This window comes from Apus apus, chromosome 11, assembly GCF_020740795.1.
Source record: "Apus apus isolate bApuApu2 chromosome 11, bApuApu2.pri.cur, whole genome shotgun sequence".
Lineage (NCBI taxonomy): Eukaryota > Metazoa > Chordata > Aves > Apodiformes > Apodidae > Apus > Apus apus.
This window is the reverse complement of record NC_067292.1, coordinates 10826151-10851169: the sequence shown is the minus strand read 5'-3', so window position 1 is coordinate 10851169 and position 25019 is coordinate 10826151. Positions and strand designations below refer to the sequence as shown.

Here is a 25019-nt window from a genome sequence, read left to right as displayed (position 1 = left end):
TATGACATTAAGTTTGTGAATTAGGAGGCCTTTCAAATAAATGTAGAACTGTAAAATCTAAAAGCTTTTTTGCACAACCATACTTATACAGAGAATGAAATCTTTAACCTAGTCTGGCTTTAATTACAACAGAGAAGAATAACAGAGTGTATGGAGACCACTACTCATTATCAAACCACTATTTTTAATCCAGACATATCAGATGCTAGCATATTTTGATTGGAAAAGGGAGGGTGAGAGTTCTTTATCTAGAATAGTGATTCAATTCAGATAATTGGTTAATTAAACTATGACAAATACAGAAGTAAAAAGTAAGCTTTTAAAGGAACAGGAGACATGAACAATAGTCACATTTCTATGAAAAGTCTCTATTTAAAAATGCAGAAGAAGCTGAAACAAGTTGCTATTATTATTTACTGCTACTACTATATTTGACATTGCAGATACTATGCAGCTTCAATTTTTTTAAATGAAACGTATTGTAGTAGTTCTTAAGAGGACAGAGTGTATCCTTGCATTTTCCACACAGCCATTTCTTTTAAAAACCAGTCTTACCAAAATCTTACCAAAGTTATCTTACCAAGTTACAGACTGTTAAGATAAGGTTTAAATGTCTTGAAACTTCACACAATTAAACAGAGTTTCATAATTCAAGGAATCAAATAACAAAGTAAAATTAAGAGATGAAACAACACTCATTGAAAGGATGGCTAAATCCACCTCTTGAATAATACCCGATTTGCCAATATTCCAAACGCACCTCCTATCTCGGTGAAACAACATACAGCCAATCATTAACAAACCCCCCAGCGGTGCAAGGAAGTGAGCTTGCAAAAAATTGCTACCATTTTACCAGATCCCCTCCAAATCCAAGTGTAGACCCACCCACACCAGTACCCTTTAAGCCATTTTCTGGAAGTCAACATCAGATTTCACCTGCATCACCCAGCCATGAGCCGCTTCTGAAACTGATCATTCCCCTGACTTTTCAGTTTATATGAAACATCTCAAATTCACAACATGTAACATTTCTTGCTACATAGCTTCTATATTTGCCCCCGACATGCAGTGCACACTTTCCACCCCATGTTCCTACTGAAATTGCTAAACCTCGTCAGCTATCTGCGGGGTACAGTTGGAAACATTTACATTGATTTGCCATTTTAAACCCAAAACACGGGGGTTGTTGTGTTGCGGTTTGGTTTTTTGGGTTGTTTTTTTTTCTTTGTTTTTACTTAAGGTGTTAACCATTTGAAAAACTGTACTGAAAGAAAGTATCTTTGGGAGGCTATACCACTTCCTGAAGCACAACACGCTGCCTAGCTTGGCATTTGTTACTGGATGCCGCTGATGACTTATGTGGGGAAGAAAAGAACAGTTTCCCACACTGGAATACTGATGGAACTCCACACTGAGAAAGGCAAGAGGTCAAGATATCACCTAAGCACACGTAAACACCAGTTATGTTAAGACTCGGAATAAAACCACCCGCTCAGCGGCACGGGCCCGTCACGAGTGACTGCGCGTTGCTGTGGGGCCTCGGGAAGTTCGGATGCCACACGTGTCGATGGAGCCGCGCGCATCGCTGCCCGAGGCTGCTGGCAGCGGTCAGTGGAGAGGGCCAGGGCCACAACCGCGCGGCCACACGGCTCCACCTCGCCTTGGGGAGGGAGCCGGGGCCGGCACGGCCGCCCTGGGGCGCCGAGCAGGGCCCAGGAGCAGGGCCCAGGCGCAGGGCCCCGGCCCGGCCCGCGCTCGTCTCCGTGGCAACGAGGAGGAGGCGGCGGCGGCCGCGTCCACCCGCCGGTCACCTGATCTGAGCCCGCCGGTCACGTGATACCGTCTCCATCGTCGCCATCTTGAAGCGGTGGCCGGAGGTGAGAGAAAAAAAATGATTTTTTTTTCTTCATTAAAGCCCAGGTAAAGCGCAGGGCGGGCCCGGGGAGCCCCTGGGGGCGGCGGGCGGCGGCAGAGCCCGCCCGGCCGGTCGGGCGGGTGGCAGCGCGGCGGCGCGCAGACAGGCCCCGGGGCGCGCCGCAGCCCATGTGCGGAGCCGCGGGCGGCTGCGGCTGCCGGGGGAGCCCGCACCGGGCCCGGGCCGCGGCCGCCGGCCCTTCTCCTCTCCCCGCCTCGCCTCGCCTCGCCTCGCCGCCTCCTCGGCGGGCCGGCTCCCCGGGGCTCGGCCGTCAGAGCGGCGGGCGCTGCTCCTCGCCCAGCCCGCGGCGCCGGGCCCGCTGCTGGGAGCCCGCAACGGCAGCACCTGCGCGCTGTACAGCGGGGACGGGCGGGGGAGTGGCGGCAGGGGCGGGGGCGGCCGCCGGGAAGTGCAGAGCAGGGGAAGGGGCTCCGCAGCTCCGCGGCCGGGGGTCCCCGCTGCCCCCCGGGGCTGCAGTTGCAGCGCCGAGTTCCCGCCGATCAAGTTTCCCTGCCCTCGGGGGCCGCGATGTGATCGGACCGGCCTCTCCGAGTTTGTCAGTTGTGCAAAGCTGTGGTTGGCGTTTCCTGGACCTGGGGCACTTGGCGCTGCTCCGCGCCGGGCTTTGGCAGAGGCGGCAGCTCCGGGCGCAGGCGCGTCCCTCTGCTCCGGGTCTGCCCTGCGGGCCCTTTGTCATCCCCAGCCCCCGGTTCTAATTCCTGGGCAGGTGGTGTAAGGGGTGTGTGCTGGCAGAGCCGTTTGCCCGTGGGAGACCGAATCATCTGTGTTCTTAGCGAAAACGATGTAGTTATTAAATTCCAGATACTTGTGTACCCTTCTTATAATCCCTTTAAAAATCAAAATCTGCAGCAATAAGCATTAAGCTGACACTAAACAAAGAATGACCTAACACATGCGTGTCATAGTTACACATCTGATAACTGACATCAGCTACAAGCACCTCAGATCAGTACATCTGAAGGTACTCCCTGCTGTTATTTTTGACATAGCAATAGTTTGTGGCAGTGTATTTCTTTTATGGTCTGTCTAGGATCTTTCCTCTTAGTTCCTCTGCTGCTTTCAGATTAAATATTTGCCTACTTAGCATTACTTAAAAAGTTTTAAAAGTACCAAATACAGTTCAAAGCAGCATGTGCTTATAATTTTCTTTAACTCATTCTGAAATTGAAAATATTTCAAGTAGACATTATTCCATTGAGCACCTCATGTCATGTTAAATCTGCTTTCAGGGGAAAAAGCACATTTGTTTACTTGTTGTCATACTTTCAAAGCATATTACAGCCAGCATGAAGTAAGCAAAGAAGTACTTATAAAAAAGTAAGTAGGATTTTTTTTAAATAGTAACCTTAAACTTCAAGTTAATATATGATTGGAGACATTACATGAAAGAGGAACAATTTTTCCTAGCTGCATAGCCAAGAGTTGGTCATTCAATATACTGTGCCAAACACATAATGGAATAGAAGCAGAAAATGCATATTGAGACATAGACTTTTTTTATATTTAAAAAATTAAATACTTGGATGTTTCAGTTTTATAGTAACTCTGTAGGTACGTACATTGATTCCTGGCAATAAGATGATATTGGGCTTGAATGAAATAAGCAGGCTATTTGGTACACTCTTACATAAAATTATACTTTTATTAACAAAAATTAATAAAATTTCTGTCCCATGCAATTGCAGTGCAGTATTGATAATTTTTAATTTGCTTACACAGTTCCAGCTAAAGGCATAAGTACCTTAGTTTTCCAGTTATCATGGATCCAAATGCCTGTGGGTTTATTTATATTTTAGTAATTTTTCGATTTTAATGTAGATTTTTGCCATTACCAAATATATAATCTTCAAACTAACAATGAAAAATAATAACACTCAAGAGAGCAGTTTTGTTTTTCTTAATGATTCAGAATTGACAAATGTTGCTGCATTTTCAACTTGAAGTAGTTACATGAGCACTTGAGGTGTGGTTGATGCCAACACTGCTGATAGTTCTGATGATAACCTGAAGTGTAAGTTGAATGGCAAATACAGGTAACCTGAGCAGTTCTGTGCAGAATTTTTCTGTATAGGGAAAGGGGCACCACAGAACCCACTCTCATGTCTGTTCATTATATTGCTGTATGCTAAATCCATAAATAAAGAAGAGTGGATTTTCTGGGGGTTTAGGATCTGTTTTGGAAGTTCTGGTTTAACCTGTGTATCTTACTTGCAAAATATCAAAATCTAAAATAAGAAAAAAGCCACATGAAAGAACCTGGGATACATTTTCAAGGATGACTGGCATCTCTTTTTGTTCTAAATTGTGTATATAGTATATCAAAATACATATTGTCTATGAAATATATGCGTGGCTATATAGTGGCACTTGAGTAGGATACTTTTAGACATTTTTTCAGAAATAAATTTCTCTGTTAGGCTTTTTGTCCAGCCCCTTCATCCCTCACCCCAGAGCTTTGACCATGACCCAAAGTATGTTTTCATGTAAATTTATACATACTGGCTTCTAGTGTAACCTCCAACAGAACCACATTATTGCCTGTGGTTTATGGTTAGATATGTTTAAAGGAAGGTAACTGGAAATAGTTATTGCCTTTAGCTTTCCCTTGAAATAAAAAAAAATTACTCTTTATAACTTTAGTACCAATTGATTTTCCCTACAATTAAGGAATTGTAGAAAAAGCTACAATTAGTAGCTTTTCTAGAAAATTACATTTATAAGAAGTATGATCTGACATTTGAAGGATCTTCAATTTAGTCATAGTGAAATGACTAATGCAAGTAAAGACCAGAATTACTTTCTTTACCTAACAATTCAAGGAAAAAAATCACTATTTTTTGTAAATTATGTTGTTGCAAATTGTTGTTTGTTCTAGGAGGCATCAGTGGATCAGAGAAAGTATGTTAGGAATACATTTTCATATCATATCATATCGTATCATATCATAGCTTTTAAACAAAACTATGCCAGTTACTACTGCTTAGTGTCCAGCATTCAAATGTGTAGTCCTTGTGAAGAAAAAGACAATAGCTGTAACAATGCTTATCAGCCTATACTTGAAAAATATTTATGTTGCCCCTGTACAACCTGGAGGCAGGTTGTTGGGAGGCTCTCTTGGAATTGTTCTGTCCAGCTCTATTGATACTCGCTAAATGTCCCCAAAAACTTTGGCTATTTATATAGTCATTCTGAAAATATTAAGTTACTGGCATTACGCTTCCAAATTTAGTAGAGGGAGAAATCTAAATAATACTGGGTTGTATTTTTGTTATTGTGCATGTATGAATTTTAGTTTTTTGCAAACCCCTTTCTCCTAGGTATTATGGAAGAAGGAAGCAGCGTTGCAGTGTTGATGCCAAATATTGGGGAACAGGAAGCTGTGCTGATTTCTGAGACGGTCATTGGCCCAACACTGCAGGGCACTGAAGATCAGAGAAAATGTAAAACTGATCCACTAATCCATGTTATCCAGAAACTAAGCAAAATAGTTGAAAGTGAGAAGTCACAAAGATGCCTTTTAATAGGAAAGAAACGCTCCCATCCTGATGCTTCTGCACAGCCCTTTGACGCAGATGATCTCTGTGAAATCCCAGCTAAAGCAATTGAGCTGTCTGTTATTGCTACCAAAAAGGCTGAAGAGTTACAAGCAGATTATTTTGTGACTCGATGTCTTCCACAAAGCAAAAAAAAGGTGACGTGCTACCAGTGCAGTCTATGTAAGTTTCTATCTCCTTCTCTCTTAACACTACAAGAACATATAAAACAACATGGGCAGAAAAATGAAGTTATATTAATGTGCTCAGAATGTCATTTTGCTTCCAAAAGCCAAGAAGAACTTGAATCCCACTTCCAAAATTACCATGAGAATTATGGTAAAAATAGCATCCAGACAAAAGTGCAGCAATGTGTAAACGTTGCAAGTTCATTTTTGCAAGCGCCAGTGGAAGGAAGTGTCAAGTCAGGGACTGATCAGACAGGAAATCTAGAATGTAAAGATGTAACTCAGCCTACTCCTGTGCCTGAAATGGGTAGGAGAAAATGGTACACGTACGAGCAGTATGGCATGTACCGGTGCTTAATTTGCCGGTACACCTGTGGTCAGCAAAGAATGTTGAAAACACATGCTTGGAAACATGCGGGTGAGGTTGACTGCTCCTATCCTATCTTTGAGGAAGAAAATGAAACTACCAACTTGTCAGAGACAGTTGTAACTCACACACCTCATAGCGTGGATGCAGTTGTTCTTTCTTTGGAAAACAATGAACTTGATATCCATAGTGAGCCTTCTCTTCAACTTCAGATTTGCAATTCCGAACAACTGTCATGTAAATCGCCAGTAGGAACAAATGTGAAAGAGGACGAGATGTTGAAGCAGTCTGTAGGGCATTCTCCTACTGCAGAGATTTTAGAGGAGACTGTATCAGATACAGAACAGGATAATATGATAACTGATAGCCTACTTTCATCAGCACAGAAAATCATCAGTTGTAGTCCAAACAAAAAGGGTCATGTTAATGTAATAGTAGAGCGTTTGCCAGGTGCAGAAGAAAGTGTCTTACAAAAGCCTTTCTTGATGAACACTGACGTTGAAGGTGAAAAAAAATTCATCTCGGAGTCCCATGTTACCTGTGAAGAACCTGATGAAGTTTCTCCTTCAAGTGTAATTCAAGAAGTAATAATAGGATGGAATAATGCAGAGAAGAAAGATAATGAATTAAGCCCTAATAAAAACATAACAACTGATGAAAATGTGCCTCCTGCACGGAGAAGAACAAATTCAGAGTCTTTACGACTACACTCACTAGCTGCAGAAGCTCTGGTTACAATGCCCATCAGAGCTGCAGAACTAACAAGGTCTAGCATCAGAACTGTGAGTGGAGAAGATGCCATAGATGCAGGTGCTGGACAAGGAGAAACTGACAGCCCATGCATGGCTCATTCTAAAGTGGTATCACCCCTTAAGAACCCTTCAGAGGAGTTTAGTGGCTTAAACCAAAGTGAATGTGCAATAGTTGAGATACAGAAAGAAAGGCCAGGGTTATCAGAAGCACCAATTAAAATGGGCATCAGTATGTCACTACTCACTGTCATTGAAAAACTGAAGGAGAGGACAGATCAGAATGCTTCTGATGATGACATTTTGAAAGAATTGCAAGACAACGCACAATGCCAAAACACAAATGATGCAAATATTCCTGGAAGTAATCTAGTGGAATATCTACCCAATGCAGAGCGACCCTACCGCTGCCGCCTGTGCCATTATAGCAGTGGGAATAAGGGCTACATAAAACAGCACTTGAGAGTCCATCGTCAGAGGCAGCCGTACCAGTGTCCTATCTGTGAACACATTGCTGGCAATAGTAAGGATTTAGAGAGCCACATGATCAACCACTGCAAAACAAGGATGTATCAGTGCAAGCAATGTGAGGAATCCTTTCATTATAAGGTAAAGTTCTTTCCTGTGCCTGTCTGTAATAGCTAAATAACCTATTTGCTGCTTTTTTAGTAACTGGTGATCCCTCTTTCTAACTTAATTCAGTCTGGCATCCTGGCTTCATTGTCATTACAATTGGGTATTATTGCTTTCAGCACTTCCCAAATACACAATCCAGCTATAATTATCCTGCTTTACCCTCTGAAATAAACTTGCTTCCTCATTGAAGTTATTTTCCTGACAACCATCTTATAGACATAGTAATACCATGTTGTTTTTCTGCCCATGTGCAGCAACAGCAGGAGAAAATGAAGTGTCAGAGAACTTAATAGTTGAAACTATTTCAAACAATGCTCAAAGATGCCTGCTAGCTGTGAGTGTGTGCAAAGTAATCATGGCATCTGGGGGTAACATGAGATGCTTTGAAGCAGAAATTATTTTCTTTTTTCTCTGTTGTTATGTTGGTCTGGATATTCTGTAGAACTTAGATCTGAAAGATTACACAGCATAGCAGAATGACTGCACTTCTGCCATTTTTATAATTGCTATTTTAGGCATTTGTGCCGGTGAGTGTATTCTTTTATACTCTGTTCAGTACTCAAGACTATAGAATAGAGAGCATCAGTATCTAGCTGTACAACTGGAACTCTTGTAGGCAATGGCAGTTCAGATTTTCCATATTTACTGTTGTTTAGTCCTACTTTGAAAAAGTGTACAGGTAGAGTAGCAGAAGGCTCTCTCTCCTCTCTCCTGCCCAAGGCAAGGAGAAACAGGAATAAAATTCTTAAGTCACTAGGCAATACAAAAATTGAGTAAATTCTCACACAAGCCATCCTGTAACCTTTAATACTGCTTGTGGAGTATAATAAATTTGCAGGAAGAACTGCTTGCTACTTGCCTATGGGAATGGAGGAAGAAGAAATTTATTTTCTAAATCAAACAGAAATCATATAATCCTCTCAGTCTCATCAATCTTTTATCTTATTAATTACTGTGATTTATTTTGTTTTGTTTCTAGTAAGATCACCTGAGGAATAATCTGTATGTAAGTTAACATATATTTTATAACAGCTGTCATTAAAATTTGAGTGACAGTATCACAAATGATTGCAATATCTGAGCTGACCAGTGTAGGTTTGTAGTGTATTTTAAAACATGGGAAATTATTTTTTCAGAGCCAGCTGCGAAATCATGAAAGAGAACAACACAGTCTTCCAGATCTCTTTTCAACAGCTACATCTAACAAGCTAATAGTTTCCAGCGAAGCAGATGAAAGAGAAGGTACTGTTTATATTTACACTTGAAATTAGAGTCATAACATTGCTTCTGCTTGTTATATTTGTATAAAACTGTTTTTAAGATCTTATTCATGCTGAAATGTTTTCATGTCTGTTTCTAACTTTAAATGTGTTATTTACACTGTACAAAACTTACTACAGTCCGTTTTGAGCTACCTTACTGACAATTTTAGCCCCTTTAATTGGACCTTATATTTCTTCTTATGAAGAACAACTGGTATTGAGTATGACTGAATTTTTAAGAAAAGCGTCGTTTTTCCTTCTTTCAGTAGCTCCAGTGTTTTCCCAATCACCTACAGTGAACAAAAGAAAGCCTTTTTGTAAACTTACTGTGCTAATGCAGTTTGCTGTCAGCATATACGTACAATACTGTGCATTCTGTGTTTAAAAATTTCTGTTTAATTATGGCAGCATCCAAAATGAGTCCTTTGTTTAGCCCTAGAGAGGCAAACATAAGGCATTCCAAAAATGCAACCTGTATATGTAATAGTTGCCAGGGTAACAGTAGGTATGCATTTTCTAAATGTTTGTTTAACTGTGCATCTGCTTATTATTTAATAGTGTTGCTATTAAAAACAACAAAAACCAAATCTTTGATGTGTTAAGGTAGTGAAATAGGGGAAAAACAGCCAAATTTTGAAGTTTAAGAGAAAATGTGGTCTCTAAAACCTTTAAGTATCCTGAAAGCCCAGTATTTATTATTGCAACTTGAATGCATCCTCCTCTCTGGTGAGTTAAAGTCAGTGAAAATATCTTCAGCCTTTTTATTCTGAAGACAACACTGTAATCATTAGTATTTTGCTGTTTTAGAGCATTGTTGAAAAACAGGAGTGATTCTATCAACTCTGAACAGCTGTGGACTGGAGTATTTCCATTTTGTGCACATAGGTCTACTCTGTGCTAACTATGGTGCCTTGCTTGTTGAGACAGCAAAATGTGCACTATAATAGAACTTAGATTGCCACAGCTGATCAGAAAGTGTAAAAGTAATCATGGAAATTGATGGAACCACTTGTGAAAAAAGGTATTAACCAGCATGGCCCAGGTTGAACAGCCTGGACCATTAATGATTTGTCCAAAGCAACATGGTACAAGTCAGAATAGAATGAGATCCTTAACTCTTGACTTCAGTTCTCTTAGCTCATGCTTGCCTATTATTCTGACAATGTTTTCTGTTTTAAACCAATATTTTTAAAGATTTCATGATACAGGAATTACCATGCAGTGCCTGAAACATGTCAGATTTTGGGGAATACTGTACTTTTTTGAGCTAAAGTCCTGATAAGGTGACTGAAAGTCAAGATGGCTGTCTGCTTTTGAAAATACTACTTTTTAATGAGGTGGTTTTGGAGTTTACATTCTGATCTTGTAGCTTAACTTCCATGAAAGAGTAGGAGCCTCTATTCAAGAAAACTGCCTGCTTTCAATTTACTTTAGAGATTTATTTTTCTTTTGGTCATTATTATCTTATAAAAATGTTGCAGCCATGCACTTGAATTGATTGTTTACCCCACACAAAATTTAGTAATGTGGCTTGAATGAAAACAGTTCTCCTTTTAAACTTTTATTAACTCATTCTGTGGAATACTTAAATTATTTCAGAACCAATTTATAATCAAATTGCAGCACCACTGCAGTACAGCAATCTCTTGTCAAACAGATGTCATCCCTATAAAACGACACAAAACAAAGAAGTTTATGGTGTAGCATCTGTTTATGTGAAAGATGCCTGAGCTGGAACAGTTTCATTTCTTGTTTATGAAATAGTTAGTGCTAAAAGTCTCTTTATTCATCATGGTTGTACAATAAATCAAAAGGGAGCATTATGACACTGGATATGATCAGATTGTAAATGTCTAATAATGAAGGAATAGGGTAATAAGCAGCATTACAAGAGCACCTGTTAGTGCTGCTGGAACAAAGTTCTGTCATTTCCACATTCACTTTCAGGATACCCTGATAGCCTCCATCCAGAAAGCACAAAAGGCCCCAAATCCACAAGAAATAAGCCAGACATGACTGCTGTTTTGCAACAGCAAGAGATTATATGATGTATTGTAGTTTATGTGCATTTTGTTGAAGGGATAAATATAAAGTAGTGATTGGTATAAATAATTGCTCCTAAGTGTGTGCTACTGGGTGGTTAGCCACTTACAACTGTGCAATAGATAATATGTTTGCATAATGCTTTAAAAACCTCATTAGATCCTGTTTGTTTTAAGCTGCCTGCCTGATAAAATACCAAATTCCTAACACAAAATACGTTTGGAAGCCGTTTATTCTGAAGCTGCAGAAATTAAGATGGAAAACCCATTCAAGTAGAGCATGCCATAGCTTAACCTTCACACAGCCCCTGCTTTGCCATAGATCTGCCCCCCAATAAGTGTCTCTGTATTCTTTTGAGATCTTCTACATAAATGTGCATTCACAAAAGAATAATTGTAAAAATATCAATTCCGATGTCCCCAAGTATATAATCAAGACTGTTTTGATAATTTGCATTAAAAAACCTATAACTTTTATTGTATGAGCATATTGTAGGAAGAACTCTGATATCATAGAATCATAGAATCATTAAGGTTGGAAGGGACCTCAAAGATCATCAAGTTCCAACCCCCCTGCCATGAGCAGGGAACCCCACCACTAGACCAGGTTGCACAAAACCTCATCCAACCTGGCCTTAAAAACCTCCAGGGGTGGGGCATCAACAGCCTCCCTGGGCAACACATTCCAGTTCCTCACCACCCTTATAGTGAAGAATTTCTTCCTAATAGCAACCTAAATCTCCGCTTTCTCAGTTTAAAACCATTACCCCTTCTCCTGTCACTGTCTTCTCTGATGAAAAGCCCCTCCCCAGCTTTCCTGTAGGCCCCTTTCAAGTACTGGAAGGTGCTATAAGGTCTCCCCAGAGCCTTCTCTTCTCTAGGCTGAACAGCCCCGATTCTCTCAGCCTGTCTTATAGCAGAGGTGCTCCCGGCCTTTGATCATCTTGGTGGCCCTTCTCTGGACCCTTTCCAACAGGTCCATATTTTTCTTGTGCTGGGGGCCCCAGAACTGTAAACAGTATTCCAGGTGGGGTCTCACCAGAGCAGAGGGGCAGAATCACCTCCCTGGCCCTGCTGGCCACACTTCTTTGAATGCAGCCCATGATGTGTTTGGCTTTCTGAGCTGTGAGTGCAGACAGGCTGCTTTTTTTTGCTTTAAGCTTGACTTGCAAAGCGTGCATGTTATAAATTACTTCCATATTGTTTTATATGAGAATGCTACAAAAGTGAGTTCTGTGTCATGTGTTAAAGTAAAAATAAAAAACTTTTTTTTCTGTTATCTTGGTACACACAGATATTAGTCAAATTTTCAGACTTTGTATTCAGATTGCTGTTTTATTTTATATGACATACTATATATTCTTCAGAATAACCCTCTGAGGTTATCAGCCCTACCTAATTACTTTGCATCTTGAACCAAAAGTGCTGAATTTTGGAGTGAAAATTTAATTAATGGTAGTTTTCCCTTACTGTCTAAGTTAGCTGTGTGACTGTATCCCTCAGAATAAAAAAAAATTCAGTGCTTACCTGTGGAAAACAATCAAAGTGGCCAGTTGAACTTCCATGTGTCCCCTTCAGAGAGTTTTATCACAAAGATTCTTAAGTGTTGCTTTGATAATTAAAAGATTCCATCTGGGTTATTGAAGTCCAGCATCATCCAGAGGAAACTCCAGAACAAAATTACCTTTACAAAATCTGTTTAGTATTTTGGACTCAGGAGATGGAACTTCTGTTTTCAAGATCTCTGCCATTCCTTCTGAGTTCATTCTGCTTGTCTTATTCCTTCCTTATTTACCTAAAAATAATTGGAATTCAGGAGGTGATACAGGAGGGGCTTTTAGTCAGTTTTTATTACGCCAAACTAGAAAGAAGTTCACAGTTAGATGCAGTAAGAAAACCCTTGGATTTTAGTTTGATGTTTCTTTTGGAGGTACTGTTGATTTAAACAGCTCCAACCTTGATGTTCCTTCATGTTTCTGCTGTTCCCTCATTTGGGGAGTGCATGAAGGCTGCAGGATGGGCTGGATTGGGATAATGACCTGCATAAAGTATACCGTCCCTCTTTCCAAATGTTAATATTTTAACCTAAATCATTTCCATTATTCAGTGAGAGAGCAGAAAAAGGGCTGTTTAAGTCTACACACATCTCAAAAGTATTCAAACTGTGCACTTGCAGGCACACATTTTCCTATGTTAAATTTGTCATTAGCCTTTGTCTCTGCAACCATTAATTTTTCAAGAGTCTCCTTCGTTCAGGAAAGAAATTTTTTTTGTTGTTGTTACAATTGGTTTTGAGTAATTTGGAAAAGTTCCAAATTATTCCTAAACACATCTGGTCACTATCTTTTATATCATCCCAGATTCTTCTGAAATTGTGAGTGTATATGGGTGATAAAGAGGATTGAAATACTTGGGAGTCCTTTTGCTTTTCTTTTCTGTTTGCCTGTTTGAAACTTGTCTTTCTCAATGCCCATCTCTTTCTTTTATTTGATTCATGCTGCAAAACAGTAAACTGCTGGGTTCAGCAGTTCCCACATTTTACGACCTTTTGGTATAACACAGGATTTTAACCCAACTGCAGGAAGAAGGGAAGTGTCTGCATAGAGAGAAAGAATGTCTCTTCCTAAGATGTTAATAGTTCCAGTAAATGGTAGGGTGAAAGCAGAACAGCACGGTAAATAAACTATACCTTTATTATCTCTGTGTCCTTTACCAGTTTGCTCCGATACTTTAAAAGTGTTAAATATTTATAGATATTTAAAATTATTACTTTAAAATGGTAAAGCACGTTGTGCTGGAGTTACCATCTTAGAACTCCTTACAATGCTGAATGCAACTCTTTAAAACAATGTATTTTCTTTCATATAGGAAGTAAATCTTCAGTTCAGAAACTGTACAGATGTGATGTATGTGACTACACAAGCACAACTTACGTTGGTGTACGAAATCACAGACGAATTCATAACTCTGATAAGCCATATAGGTAAGTGTCTCAATTATTGCTGGCTAATGCCATGTGACTGGTGTACCTGCTTTAGCTACAAAAGGTTACTTAATTGCTAATGTAATTTTGAAGATATTGTTAAAGAATTTTAAGTACATAGTTTTAGTGCAGATATGAAGGAGCTGCACTTGCTGGTTGACTTAAACTGTGTAATTAAGATTTGCTAAATTTTCCAGGATGCATCTTCTGCTATAGCAGTCCATTGGTTGTTTTTAGTTTGAAGCATTAAGATGTGGAAAGGGAAATAATTACATTGTAATATTGAACTTTGGCCAATAGTAATAATAGATTTCTTAAACAGCTTGCACACCTAAGTTAATTTTGGGCTTGCTTTATTGCAAAATGTGCTCCATTATCATATTGCTACCTTGCACATTGGCTTCTAGAGAGTGTGACAAAAGTCTGCCCTTTGCCTTGTCACCAGTCCCCTCATCTTTTTTACAGGTTTTAAACAGTAATAACACACTCACTTAGGATCAGATTTTGTAACTTTTCTACAAGGGTGTTATATGGATTTATACGGAAATTTTGATATTTAAAATCACCTGTAATACTATAGCACAGGTCCCCAGCAGAAAAATAAATCATGCGTTTTTCTATTGGTTGTTGCATAAATTCCTGCAAATTCAATCTCTGCTTATTCAGTGTGGATCTCTGTCCCTCTCTAGTGGCTAGAAAATAGATCTGAGTTAATAGGATTTTGAGCTAATATATTCTACTGTTTGAGTACAAATTCTGGAAAATTAACACCTTGAAGTGCTGAGCTCAGCCAGGGACTTTCTCTTTTGGATAAAAAAACCCAGAAGACGAGTTGTGTTTTGATTTGTGCATTATAACGATATCCCATAACAACAGCAAAAATTTGCAAGATGTTGCTTGGAGAGCAAGTGTGGAATACAAATAGTTGTTTTTTTTCACCTCAGAATCTTCCCTGTTGACATTATTTGTTATTTAGGGGGTTAGAACAGCAGCTACTGTGGATTGTCTTGTATATGGTAGTTTTCTGAGTTGGTGTTAGCCAGCTTGTTTGACTTAGGAACCCTTGAAAACTTTCTCTTGGTGATACAGACTGCTGCATACTAAATTTAAGCCTACTGATCTCACTTGCTTTTCTTATTTTTTCATAAACCTCTTAGAGAAATCTGCAGGCCTGGTAGGATACTTAAGCCACAGCCTAAAACACAAAAAGATCCAGTACTTCTGGTATTTCTCCTGAAACATATGCCTCACGCCTTTCATACTGTCAGATAGCAACCTACTATCTTGCTGTAAACATATTTTTTTATTTGTTAGACAAAAATGGCTGGAAATTAAACTATACAGCCTTCAATGATGCATTTTTATAGATTTGATACCTTCTAGGTTTTAATACTGCACAATTAAGTCCTTTTAAAAGTGAAGTGAGTAATCTCAAGTTAAGTATTGTGCAGTCTCAAAGTGTTTCACACTATAGACCAGACTTAGTAAATATTGGACATTCTGCCATTTCAGAAAAAGAAAAACCACTCAAGTCCTAATAAATAGACAAAGTTTTAGCTGAGCTTGATAGCTTCTGTTTCAATATTTTATATACAGGAAGCTTGTGTGATAGTATGTTGATATTTATGAATAACATAGTATTTTGTGTAATATTTTAGGATCTAAATCCATGGATCTAAATCTAGATTCAGACTGTTTTATGTATTGTTTTTATAGAAAGGTATTGTGACAGAAATAAAAACTAAAAAATTAGACAGCATGATGTGACTCAATGGTCTTAGTGCACTTGAATCTAAATGTGTTGATCTTGTCCCTGACTTCTGTTTTGGATAAAATGCTTTGAAACATAGATGTTTTATCAGTAAATAGATAGCTTGGCTTTTAAAATGTCAGGAGAAACATGGCTGTTGCAGTACATAGAACACGTATCATTGAGGAACAGGACTCACTTCTAAATACACTATGGCCCCTCTACCCCTTACAGTCATATTCTGCCTTTGCATAACATAGCCAAGCAACTTGCACTGAGACTGCATCCATTCAGGTGCTTCCCCATCTCCTTGTCCTTTGTGATGCTTACTAACTTCAGTGGAGGTGCACAAGATAGATGTCAGGAAGGGACATAGTGTCTAGTGATTCTTGCTCAAATGTGGAGGCTGTTTTGAGCTGCAAAAGGTTTTCACAGTCCAAAAATTAAAAGTTAATGTCATCACTTGGACTAACTTTAGCCTTTCCAGATGATTTTGCTTTCTCATAGAATTTTTTTTTTTTTTTCTGGAAGAGCATTAGCAGTTAATTGTCAGATTAGTTTATCTGTTGTTGTCTCTTTAGATGTCGAGTATGTGACTTCGCCACCACAAATATGAATAGCTTGAAATGCCATATGAGGCGCCACCCCCAGGAGCATCAGGCAGTTCAGCTAATGGAACAGTACAAGTATGTAACAGTTCTAATTTGGCAAAAAGCTGTGATAGTAGTGATTTTGTTACACTGAGATACCAAGCACAGTTCAGATTCTATTCTTTTCCTTCCTAGATTAATTTCTTGTTCCAGTGCCTTTTTTTGAGAGAGAGAAAGGGAGAGAGAAAGAGATTTAGTGTGGCATTCCCAGATGATGTTTATGCTAGCTAAGTAAACATGTCCCTGACCTCCCTCTGGTAAAATATTCAGCTTTTCTTTCCAGAAACAGGGTGTTTGCATATGAACTGCCTACTGCAAGTAGCATGGCTGGAATTGTTTGGGAGAATGCATGTGCCAAAACCATGCCAGGGGCAATTCTAGCATTTAACATTATAGATTCTTAAATTGCAGTACTCGGGAAGGTTCTCTGGCTTTGTTTAGTATCTTAGTCTAGGCACAGCTTTTACATATACATGTTAGGTAGAAGCCAGATTGGCATCACATTACCCTATTAAGAATTAGTATGAATAGTCATTATATTTAAGTGACAAGTGTCCTTTACAGTCTGTCTATAGATACGTGTGTTTTTTACATGTATATATATGAGACAGCTGGCACAAATATGTGCAGTTTTTTAAAACTAATTTGCAACAACAACAACAAACTGGGAAATTAAAGAAAAATCAGGAATATTCTGAATATTCCTTATAGGAAGATTTTAAAGGCAATAGGACAAATTCAAGTAGAGCACATCCACATTAGCATTTCTTCTCAAGAAAATAGAATCGTAGAATGTCTTGCATTAGAAGAGACCTCTAAAGTTCATCTAGTCCAACCCCCCTACAATAAGCAGGGACATCTCACACTAGCAAAGATTGCTTAGAGCCCTATCAAGCCTGACCTTGAATGTCTCCAGGGGTAGGGCCCCCACCACCTCTGTAGACAGCCTGTTCCACTGATCCACCACCCTCATGTTAAAGAACTTTTTCCTAATGTCCAACCTAAATCTACCCTTCTCTTGCTTAAAATCATTACCCCTTGTCCTATTGTTACATGCCCTTTTGTTTCTCTGGAAATGTCTTGCATACACTGTAACTATACATCAGGTATATGATCAGTCATGAAGTACAGTGCATCAGGCTAAAAGCTGTTTAGTTTCTGTGTCTTTGGTTTGAACCATATGCTAAAGCAGTCAACAGCATTTGGCTCATGCTACTGTTCTCAGCAAAGTGAATCGGATTAGTAAATCACCCAAGTAAATTAATGTACTTCAGAAAATGAGACTGTAATTAAAATGGGATATAAGCAAACACTAAACTGATGCTTCATTCACTGTGTTACTAACCCACTGATCAAGCTGAGTTAGTGGTGCACAAAAATCATATATATGATATGACTAGTGGAAGCAAATTATGTGTTGATCTTTGTATTTTCAAAAAAATCATTTTGGCCTAATTTTATCTATAAGTTAGCTATAAGGTCTGCCATTATCTTATTTTTTTATGATGCTATTATTTTGTAAAGCCTTATTAGAAATACTAAGGTTCTAAACCTGAGAGTGAACTTGTCTATATTTGAAAGCATCTGTTTTCTTTATAAGGCTTCAAATTAGGAGGAAAACAGAAAAATAGGATAGTACATTCCAAATAAAGTAATAGAGCAAAGTGAGCTAGAAGGACATGCCTGTTGTTCCCCAGCAGGACATCAAGAGAAGTGGTAAAACCTTACTGAGTTGCAGTGTATGACAGTTTTATGTAGGCCTTCTCGTGTGTCCAGGTTATATTTCTGAAAAAGTCTTATTTTTAAAATACTTACTAGTATTTTAACAGTCATAGAATCATAGAATGCCAGGTTGGAAGGGACCTCAAGGATCATCTGGCCCAACCTTTCTAGGTAATACTATAGTTTCTATCAGATGACTTAGCACCCTGTCAAGCTAAGACTTAAAACTGTCCAATGTGGGGGAATCTACCACTTCCCTTGGGAAACTATTCCAATGTTGGATTGTTCTCATGGTGAAAAATTTACCTCATTTCCAGTCGGAATCTCCCCAGGAGCAACTTGTGCCCATGACCCCTTGTCTTTTCCACGTGATTCCTTGTAAATAGGGAGTCTCCATCTTCTTGGCAGCCACCCTTTAAGTACTGGAACATGGTAATAATGTCTCCCCAAAGCTTTCTCTTCTCAAGGCTGAACAAACCACATTTTCTCAGCTTCTCCTCATATGGCAGGTCCTCCAGTCCTCTGATCATCCTTGTGGCCCTTCTCTGGACCCTCTCCAGCCTGTCCACGTCCTTTTTGTAGAGCAGGGACCAAAACTGAACACAGTGCTCCACGTGTGGTCTGACAAGTGTGGAGTAGAGCGGGACGATGACTTCTTGATCTCTGCTGGTGATGCCCTTGTTGATGCAGCCCAGCATCCTGGTTGCCTTCTTTGCCCTAAAGCGCACCGTTCACTCATGGTGAGCCTGCTATCCACCAAGACCCCCAGATCCCTTTCCACAGGGCTGCTCTCCAGCCAGGTGGATGCCAGTCTGAAATGCACTCCTGGGTTACGTGTTCCCAGGTGCAAGACCTTACACTTCTCCCCACTGAACTTCATAAGGCTCCTGCTAGCCCACTCCTCCAGCCTGTCTTGGTCATCATAATGTAATATATCGGGACCACACTGCCTGAGCAGTAAACGTCTTGCTGTCACTGAGGAATGAGATAGACTGAGATGCATTCCTAGCTGTAATTATTAGAACAAGGTCAACTTTGATTGATCCTGGTCTTTTCCATGTGATGTGAGAAACTGAAGGCTTCCAAAGTAGCAAATAGCTAAGCAAAGTAGCTTCCTTACCCAAAAGACAAGGAGCTACATCATCTTTGCAGTCCTGTTCTGCTCTGGAGTATGACTCATCTCCTTTATGCTGATATGACTAATTTATCATCTTAGAAAACACTTGTAGAAAATCTCTGTATGTGTTTTATGGGAGATAGAAAATTTAGTCTTGTGGTAAACTGATGGAAAACTCTATGGACAAAATTGTCAGTTGTCTGGGTCTCAATCTGTGAATATATTCAAAATGTGACTGGACACTGCCCCAGCAACCCGCTGTAGCTGATCCTGCTTGAGCAGGTGGATTGGACCTGGTGATCTCCAGAAGTCCCTTCCAACTTCAGCAACTCTGTGATCCTTAAATAAACTAGTAGATGCTACACTAGGAAAGACTTCATTAGTTCAATTAAAATTATCAGTGCTAGTAATACAGCTCCTGCTTGGTTCAGAGCAATGGCAAAGAGAGCCCACTGCCTGCCTGCCAGATACCACACCGATGTCCTCCATGTTTCTGCAGTCATCAGATCTACTGCAGTATTTAAACAGTTCTAAAAGGCCGAACAGGTAAGATTTTAATTCAGGTATTTAAGGAGTTAGAAAAAGCAAACATAAAATTCTCAGACCCTAAAAATTGTATGTTGTAAATTTTTCAGAATGAAGTATTGCAAACTTAACTTGATCTAGTTATGAAGCTGAAAAGGGGGAGCAGGAAGAAGACTGACGTGTCTTTGTTTAATCATCTGTTTGGAAGAACTAATCAATTTCTCAACTAATATAATTTAACTGCTAAATGTTTCTCTTTTCCTTGTCCACCATTTTTCCTAGATGTTCTCTCTGTGGATATGTATGTAGCCATCCTCCATCCCTGAAGTCCCACATGTGGAAACATGCAAGTGACCAAAATTATAACTATGAACAAGTGAACAAGGCTATTAATGATGCAATTTCACAAAGCAGCAGGTATGTCTGATTTACTTTCAAGCCCTATCATACAGATTTTTCAAAGGACCCAACTCTGATCCAAAATAAAGTTCCTGTTAAGAAGCAACAACTGTACATTTTGATACTTATTTTGTTTCTTATTATTTCAGGTTTCAAGGACAGCTTCCTGACAAAACCTTATTAGAAGGCACAGATGAAAGTACAGTACCTATACTAGGAAATTCAGACAACTTGCTGTCTTTCGCAGAGCCTGTTAACCAGACTACAAATGAAATTTCAGGTTCTGATGAAAATGAAAAACCTAACATGGTGAATACCTCATGCAGTTTAGAAAAGAACTCCACTCTACCCCATCTTGGCACAGAATACTGTGTTCTTCTCTTCTGCTGCTGCATTTGTGGTTTTGAGTCTACCAACAAAGAAAATCTGCTGGATCATATGAAAGAACATGAGGGTGAAATCATAAACATCATTCTAAACAAGGACCACACCACAACTCAGAGCACAAACTAGGTGAAGCAGTAAGTTAAAGAGAGGGTTTTCCCTGGAGTGAATATTTTCTTTCTGTGCTAGTCTTTACCTTAGAAACTTACTAAAGAGAAGAAATGCAAGCAAATCTTGATTTCCCATCCTGAGTCCTTGTTTCAGTAGGAGTACAGTATTTTAAACAATGATTGATGAATCATTTAAGAGATAAAAAGTGGAGAATAGCATGATCCATTTTAACCTGTTATTTCTCTATAAGGTGCCAAGAATGTAGGATTGTTTGGTTTCTTTCTTTTATTGTCAGGTACCAGTCACTAATAATTCATTAGTACAGTATGTTAAAACCCAAAGGTATGAAAGCTTTGTATCAATTGAAAAGCTTTTTTCTTCCTCCCACTTTGTTGTTTTCCAAGTATTTCAGCAAAGAACTTTTTCACTCTCTTTTTTGACACTGGGAGCAGACTAGATACAAAAATTACAATATGATCTTCTAAACCCCACTGCCTGGATTCTGGAAGGTAGGGAGAGGGGAGGTGGGTGATGGAATGTGTGGGCTTGCATGCACACATGGGCATTTCATTTTTCCCAATCTATTTTTAAGGCCTTGCAAACTCCCAAGTCATCCCTCAACAAAGACTGCTATCCTATCAGTTGACAGTGGCAGGAGCTGAGAAGCCTAGAAGCACTTTGCTAATAACTATTTGTCTGATTGGACCCTAACTAAAAAGCTGCTATCTTTTGAACTGATAGTATGTAAAAGATTCTTTATAAGAATGAACTGCTGTTTCTTACTGGTTTTCTTGACACATTCAGCAGAACTATTTAAAAAAAAAAAAAGCTTATCATATGTTACTTTTGATTTGTGGTGATTACTTTGCAGTATGTATGAGCAATATTTTTTTAGTGAGAACAAGATATTAACAGTAATTGCCACAAAGCTATGTAGATGAAACATATGTAGATTGCTAAAGAAGTAGGTGAGTAGCAAGTGGGATTTTGAGAAACACCTACATGCTTTGGAGTTCTTTGAAATCCCACAAGCTGTCTAAGCTTCCCATTTGTCTGGCAGAGCTGTAACTGTAGAAGTAATTTACTGAAAGATAGAGTAATCATCCTGTAGAAAATTATCTTTTTAAAAAAGGTAAACAGTATTTTTAAGCAAAAACTATCTGGTCACTTCTAGAATAAGTTAAATAGTGTATAGAATGGATTAATAAAGATAATTAAGGATTACTTTGTTTTCCAAGAAACGCACAGAAATCTTTTAAAGCCTTTTTTTTTTTTTTACAGTTACAGCAGTTTGCAGTAGAAGACATTCATCTGTGTATCAGTTTGGAATATTATTATACTGGCTAATTGCCTGGTAACTTTGTTGATGTTACTTATAAAGTTGGCTACTTAAATTGTTTGAAATACACGCTTCAATCAAGTGAAGTAGTAGCACTTTCAAAGAAGCCCTTTAGCAGACAGATTTAAACTTTGTAGTTTGGGCACTTACTTCTGCATTTAATGAATGGCAGATGCACAGAAGCATGGCTAGTTCCTGACATGGGGATGCAGTTACCTGATTTACAGTAGCTCGTTACTTAAAAAATTACTTACTCTTAGAAAAACAGTATTTTATGGTTACTTTATTTGTACATTTCTGCTAGCAGAAATAAGCTACAACTGTAAATCTAATAAGGTGGCATATGTAGCGTACAGACTATTGTGCTATCACTGCCTAGAAGTGGCAAACAGGAGAAGAAAACAAGTCTTGTTACAACTTTATGAAGCAGCACAAAATCTAAAGGCCAGGGTAAAGGCATTAGATTCCAAGTACATTTGATGATTTTTGTATTCCAGCGATTTCCTCAATTTGCCTTATTTCAGTTAAATTTCCGTTATTTTGTTTATAAATTAGATAGCAGAAAGTACACATTTTACTTCAAAAATTGGTCAGGATGTAATGTGAAAGCATTTCTGTGACAGGTATTTGAGATCTTTTAAATACATATATAAAGAAATATGCATTATTTTCTGTTAAAAGTTATTTTTTCTTTGAAAAACATTATTTATTTACATTATCTGAAATTCAGTTAGAGATGGCAAGCTTTTAATGGGATATTCTTACTGTCTTATTGACACCAATATTTTACCTTCAGTATAGAATTCATGTGACAATAGTACGCCATCTGGAATATATCTCAGCTTTCTCATTCTGAGATCCCATTTGTTGAAAAATTAAAGGTACAACGAGATCATCTAGTAATGCTAAACTACAGTCAGTATTCACAGAAACAATATTTTGCCACATTGTTCTTGTGCAAAGGGTTAATTATTTTAAAGTTGCTCAGCCAGTGGAAAATAAAATGGTGAAAAACTTGCATTCATAAGCTAAGGAGGGGATGACAGTGAACCAAGACTTAAGAAGCAAGTTACCTTGAATCCAAATTAACAGTTTGGGTCTATGTGCAAGCCTTGCTTGCAGCACTAAGTGTAATGCATCAGGGCTCATTGTAATGGGATTACTAACCAGGATGCATCTATTCATGGTTGTTCCTTGCCATCCTGTTGCTTTTTTCTTTTTGACCATGTGTTTCTATAAAATAGTAGGAAGTTAGTTGCCTCTAAGAACCAATATGAATCCTAACGAATGCCAACAAATAATCCTTTTCCATATGCACAGAGATTTATTTTTTAACTGTCCCCATGCTGCTTGCCATTAGTTGCCCACTCACAGTTCCCATGAACCTTATCAGAAGTTCTGCATGTGAAGTAATTATAGACTTAGTTTTTCTGAAAGCAAAATATTCCTCAGGTTATCTGCTTCAAAAGTGTATGGTTGGCTTGGTTGCATGTTATGTAAAGGTTTTTAAGTACATTTCAAAGTCACCAACACTGCAGTCTTCCTCTTTCTTAAGGCTTTTAGAATGTTTTCGGCTCTGTGCTCACAGCACTATCAGCTCATCAGCCATTCACTTGCTGTTTGTTTAAATTAGATTTTATTCTGTATATGAACTGTAACTTGCAGCTTTGTTTTAAATGCCTCTATTTCTGCTAAAGAGAAAATTTCATTCATACTAGACTATACTGAAAAATAGGTGCATATTTCATCTTTCTGATTTATGTTTGGCCTGGAAAAAATAGAGTGGGATTCAGTCAGAATTATTGTATTTTCCTCTTTCAGAAGCACTTATTTAATCATTTAAAAAAATGTACAGTTGGTGCTCAAGGTAACATTTGTTAAGATATATTTAATAGAAATTGACATTTGCATTTGATATTCATGGACATGGGTACACGTATTTTTTTAATAAGAGGTATTGTAACACTATGGCACTGCTTTTATAGCCAAAGTATAAAAAATTTAGAAAACTGACATGTAAAGACTGCAGTTAATTCTGATACTGTACCTTATCAAATAGGATTTCATTCATTTTATAAAATTATCCAGCACATTAAGCTGCATGCCTTAAGCTCTCTCTAGGATTGTGTTCCTGATAGACAACTGTTTGGAACTATGAAGCAAAGTCTGTAGTACTACTTTAACTACCTTCTGAAATACTGTACAATGTTAGAATAATTTATTTTGCTTTACAGGAGTTTGTCACGTATTGACTTTAATATTGTATTTTGGTAATAAACTTTTTTTTAAACACTTTAGTCACTTTTATTTGACCCATATGAAATACAAATAAGGAAATTTCAAATGCTGAACCAATGTTTAGAGAGATAGGAATCTGTTTAAATCAACAAGTATTTTAAATACTCCACAGCTGTTTCTCTTGTGTCCAATTATTACAGTTTTAATATGGTTAATACAAGTTCTGTAACAGTAACCGTAGTAATGAAACATGAGACAATATATTAAGTCAAAACCCTTGCAAGTCTGCATGCAGTTATGGTGGGACAGTGCTGAAGGACAGAACTGCACTTTCAAAATTCATAATAAAGTTAGTGGGAATATTTTCCCTAACTTAAATGGAGTTAAATCCTTATGCAGCTTTTTTCAGGTAATTGACTCTTGTGTATCCATCACATAAGCTAAAACCTATCTTGCAACCTAATTTTAAATATACAGCATATTTCTTGGCCTTGCTAGAGCTTTTCTTCCCATCTTTTTCAGAAAAAAACCCCACGTCTAAGTCACTGCTTCTGGCCAAGCAGAGAAAAAAGAAAGTACAGCTAGAGTACCCATTGCTGGTATTATCATGGTTTATATTTACATAAACGGACTATTTTATTTCATTTTGTTGTTACTATTACAGCCAAATACTTTGAAGTAAAAAAACCCTGGAACTACAAATGGGTTTAGATGCAATGCTACAGATTGCTGTGTTGTGTAGAGTTTACACATTTTTCTCTAATGCAAAACCTGGGAAAAAACTTTCTGTAGTAGAATGTGGCATCCAAGTATTATCCTATTCACTGGGCTAAAATACCTTGCTCACTGCAACTTAATACAAAAGAGCCTTATCAGAAGTTAATGATAACTTAAGAAGTCAATGCCCGCATAAATAACTTGGTGGTGTGTGATCTGACTGGTAACCCAAGAGTCCTTATCTGCTGTGAAGCACCTCTGCACCAGACACCTTCCCTCCTCACTAGTGCTGGCCAGCCCAGAGCGGGGCTGCTCTGCTGCCAGCAGGAAGGGCACCGTGCTTGCCAGTGAACACTGCAGCTTTTGCAGAA

At 38.6% G+C, this 25019-nt stretch overlaps 1 protein-coding gene across 3 annotated transcripts; it reads left to right on the top strand.

Annotated features, from left to right (window-relative positions):
- The first annotated feature begins 1838 nt into the window (after positions 1-1838).
- On the top strand, positions 1839-23985 carry ZNF507 (zinc finger protein 507). 3 transcript variants are annotated; one of them, XM_051629863.1, is made up of 8 exons: positions 1839-1877; positions 5254-7382; positions 8546-8651; positions 13582-13696; positions 16028-16132; positions 19743-19877; positions 20009-20380; positions 21636-23985. In XM_051629863.1, the coding sequence occupies exons 2-7, from the start codon at positions 5259-5261 to the stop codon at positions 20370-20372; spliced, it is 2949 nt and encodes a 982-aa protein (XP_051485823.1). In that variant the 5' UTR covers positions 1839-1877; positions 5254-5258; the 3' UTR covers positions 20373-20380; positions 21636-23985. The 3 variants fall into 3 exon arrangements, with proteins under 3 accessions (XP_051485823.1, XP_051485822.1, XP_051485824.1); XM_051629862.1 differs by having other exon boundaries at positions 20009-23985; XM_051629864.1 differs by lacking the exon at positions 16028-16132 and having other exon boundaries at positions 20009-23985.
- Positions 23986-25019: the final 1034 nt, after the last annotated feature.

What these genes read in the sequence shown, in the direction of transcription:
- ZNF507 (XM_051629863.1), top strand. Translation starts at nt 5,259, where the DNA reads ATGGAAGAAGGAAGCAGCGTTGCAGTGTTGATGCCAAATATTGGGGAA. An exon ending in AGGAATCCTTTCATTATAAG is followed by an intron (nt 7,383 to 8,545) that starts GTAAAGTTCTTT and finishes TTATTTTTTCAG; the next exon opens with AGCCAGCTGCGAAATCATGA. An exon ending in AACTCTGATAAGCCATATAG is followed by an intron (nt 13,697 to 16,027) that starts GTAAGTGTCTCA and finishes TTGTCTCTTTAG; the next exon opens with ATGTCGAGTATGTGACTTCG.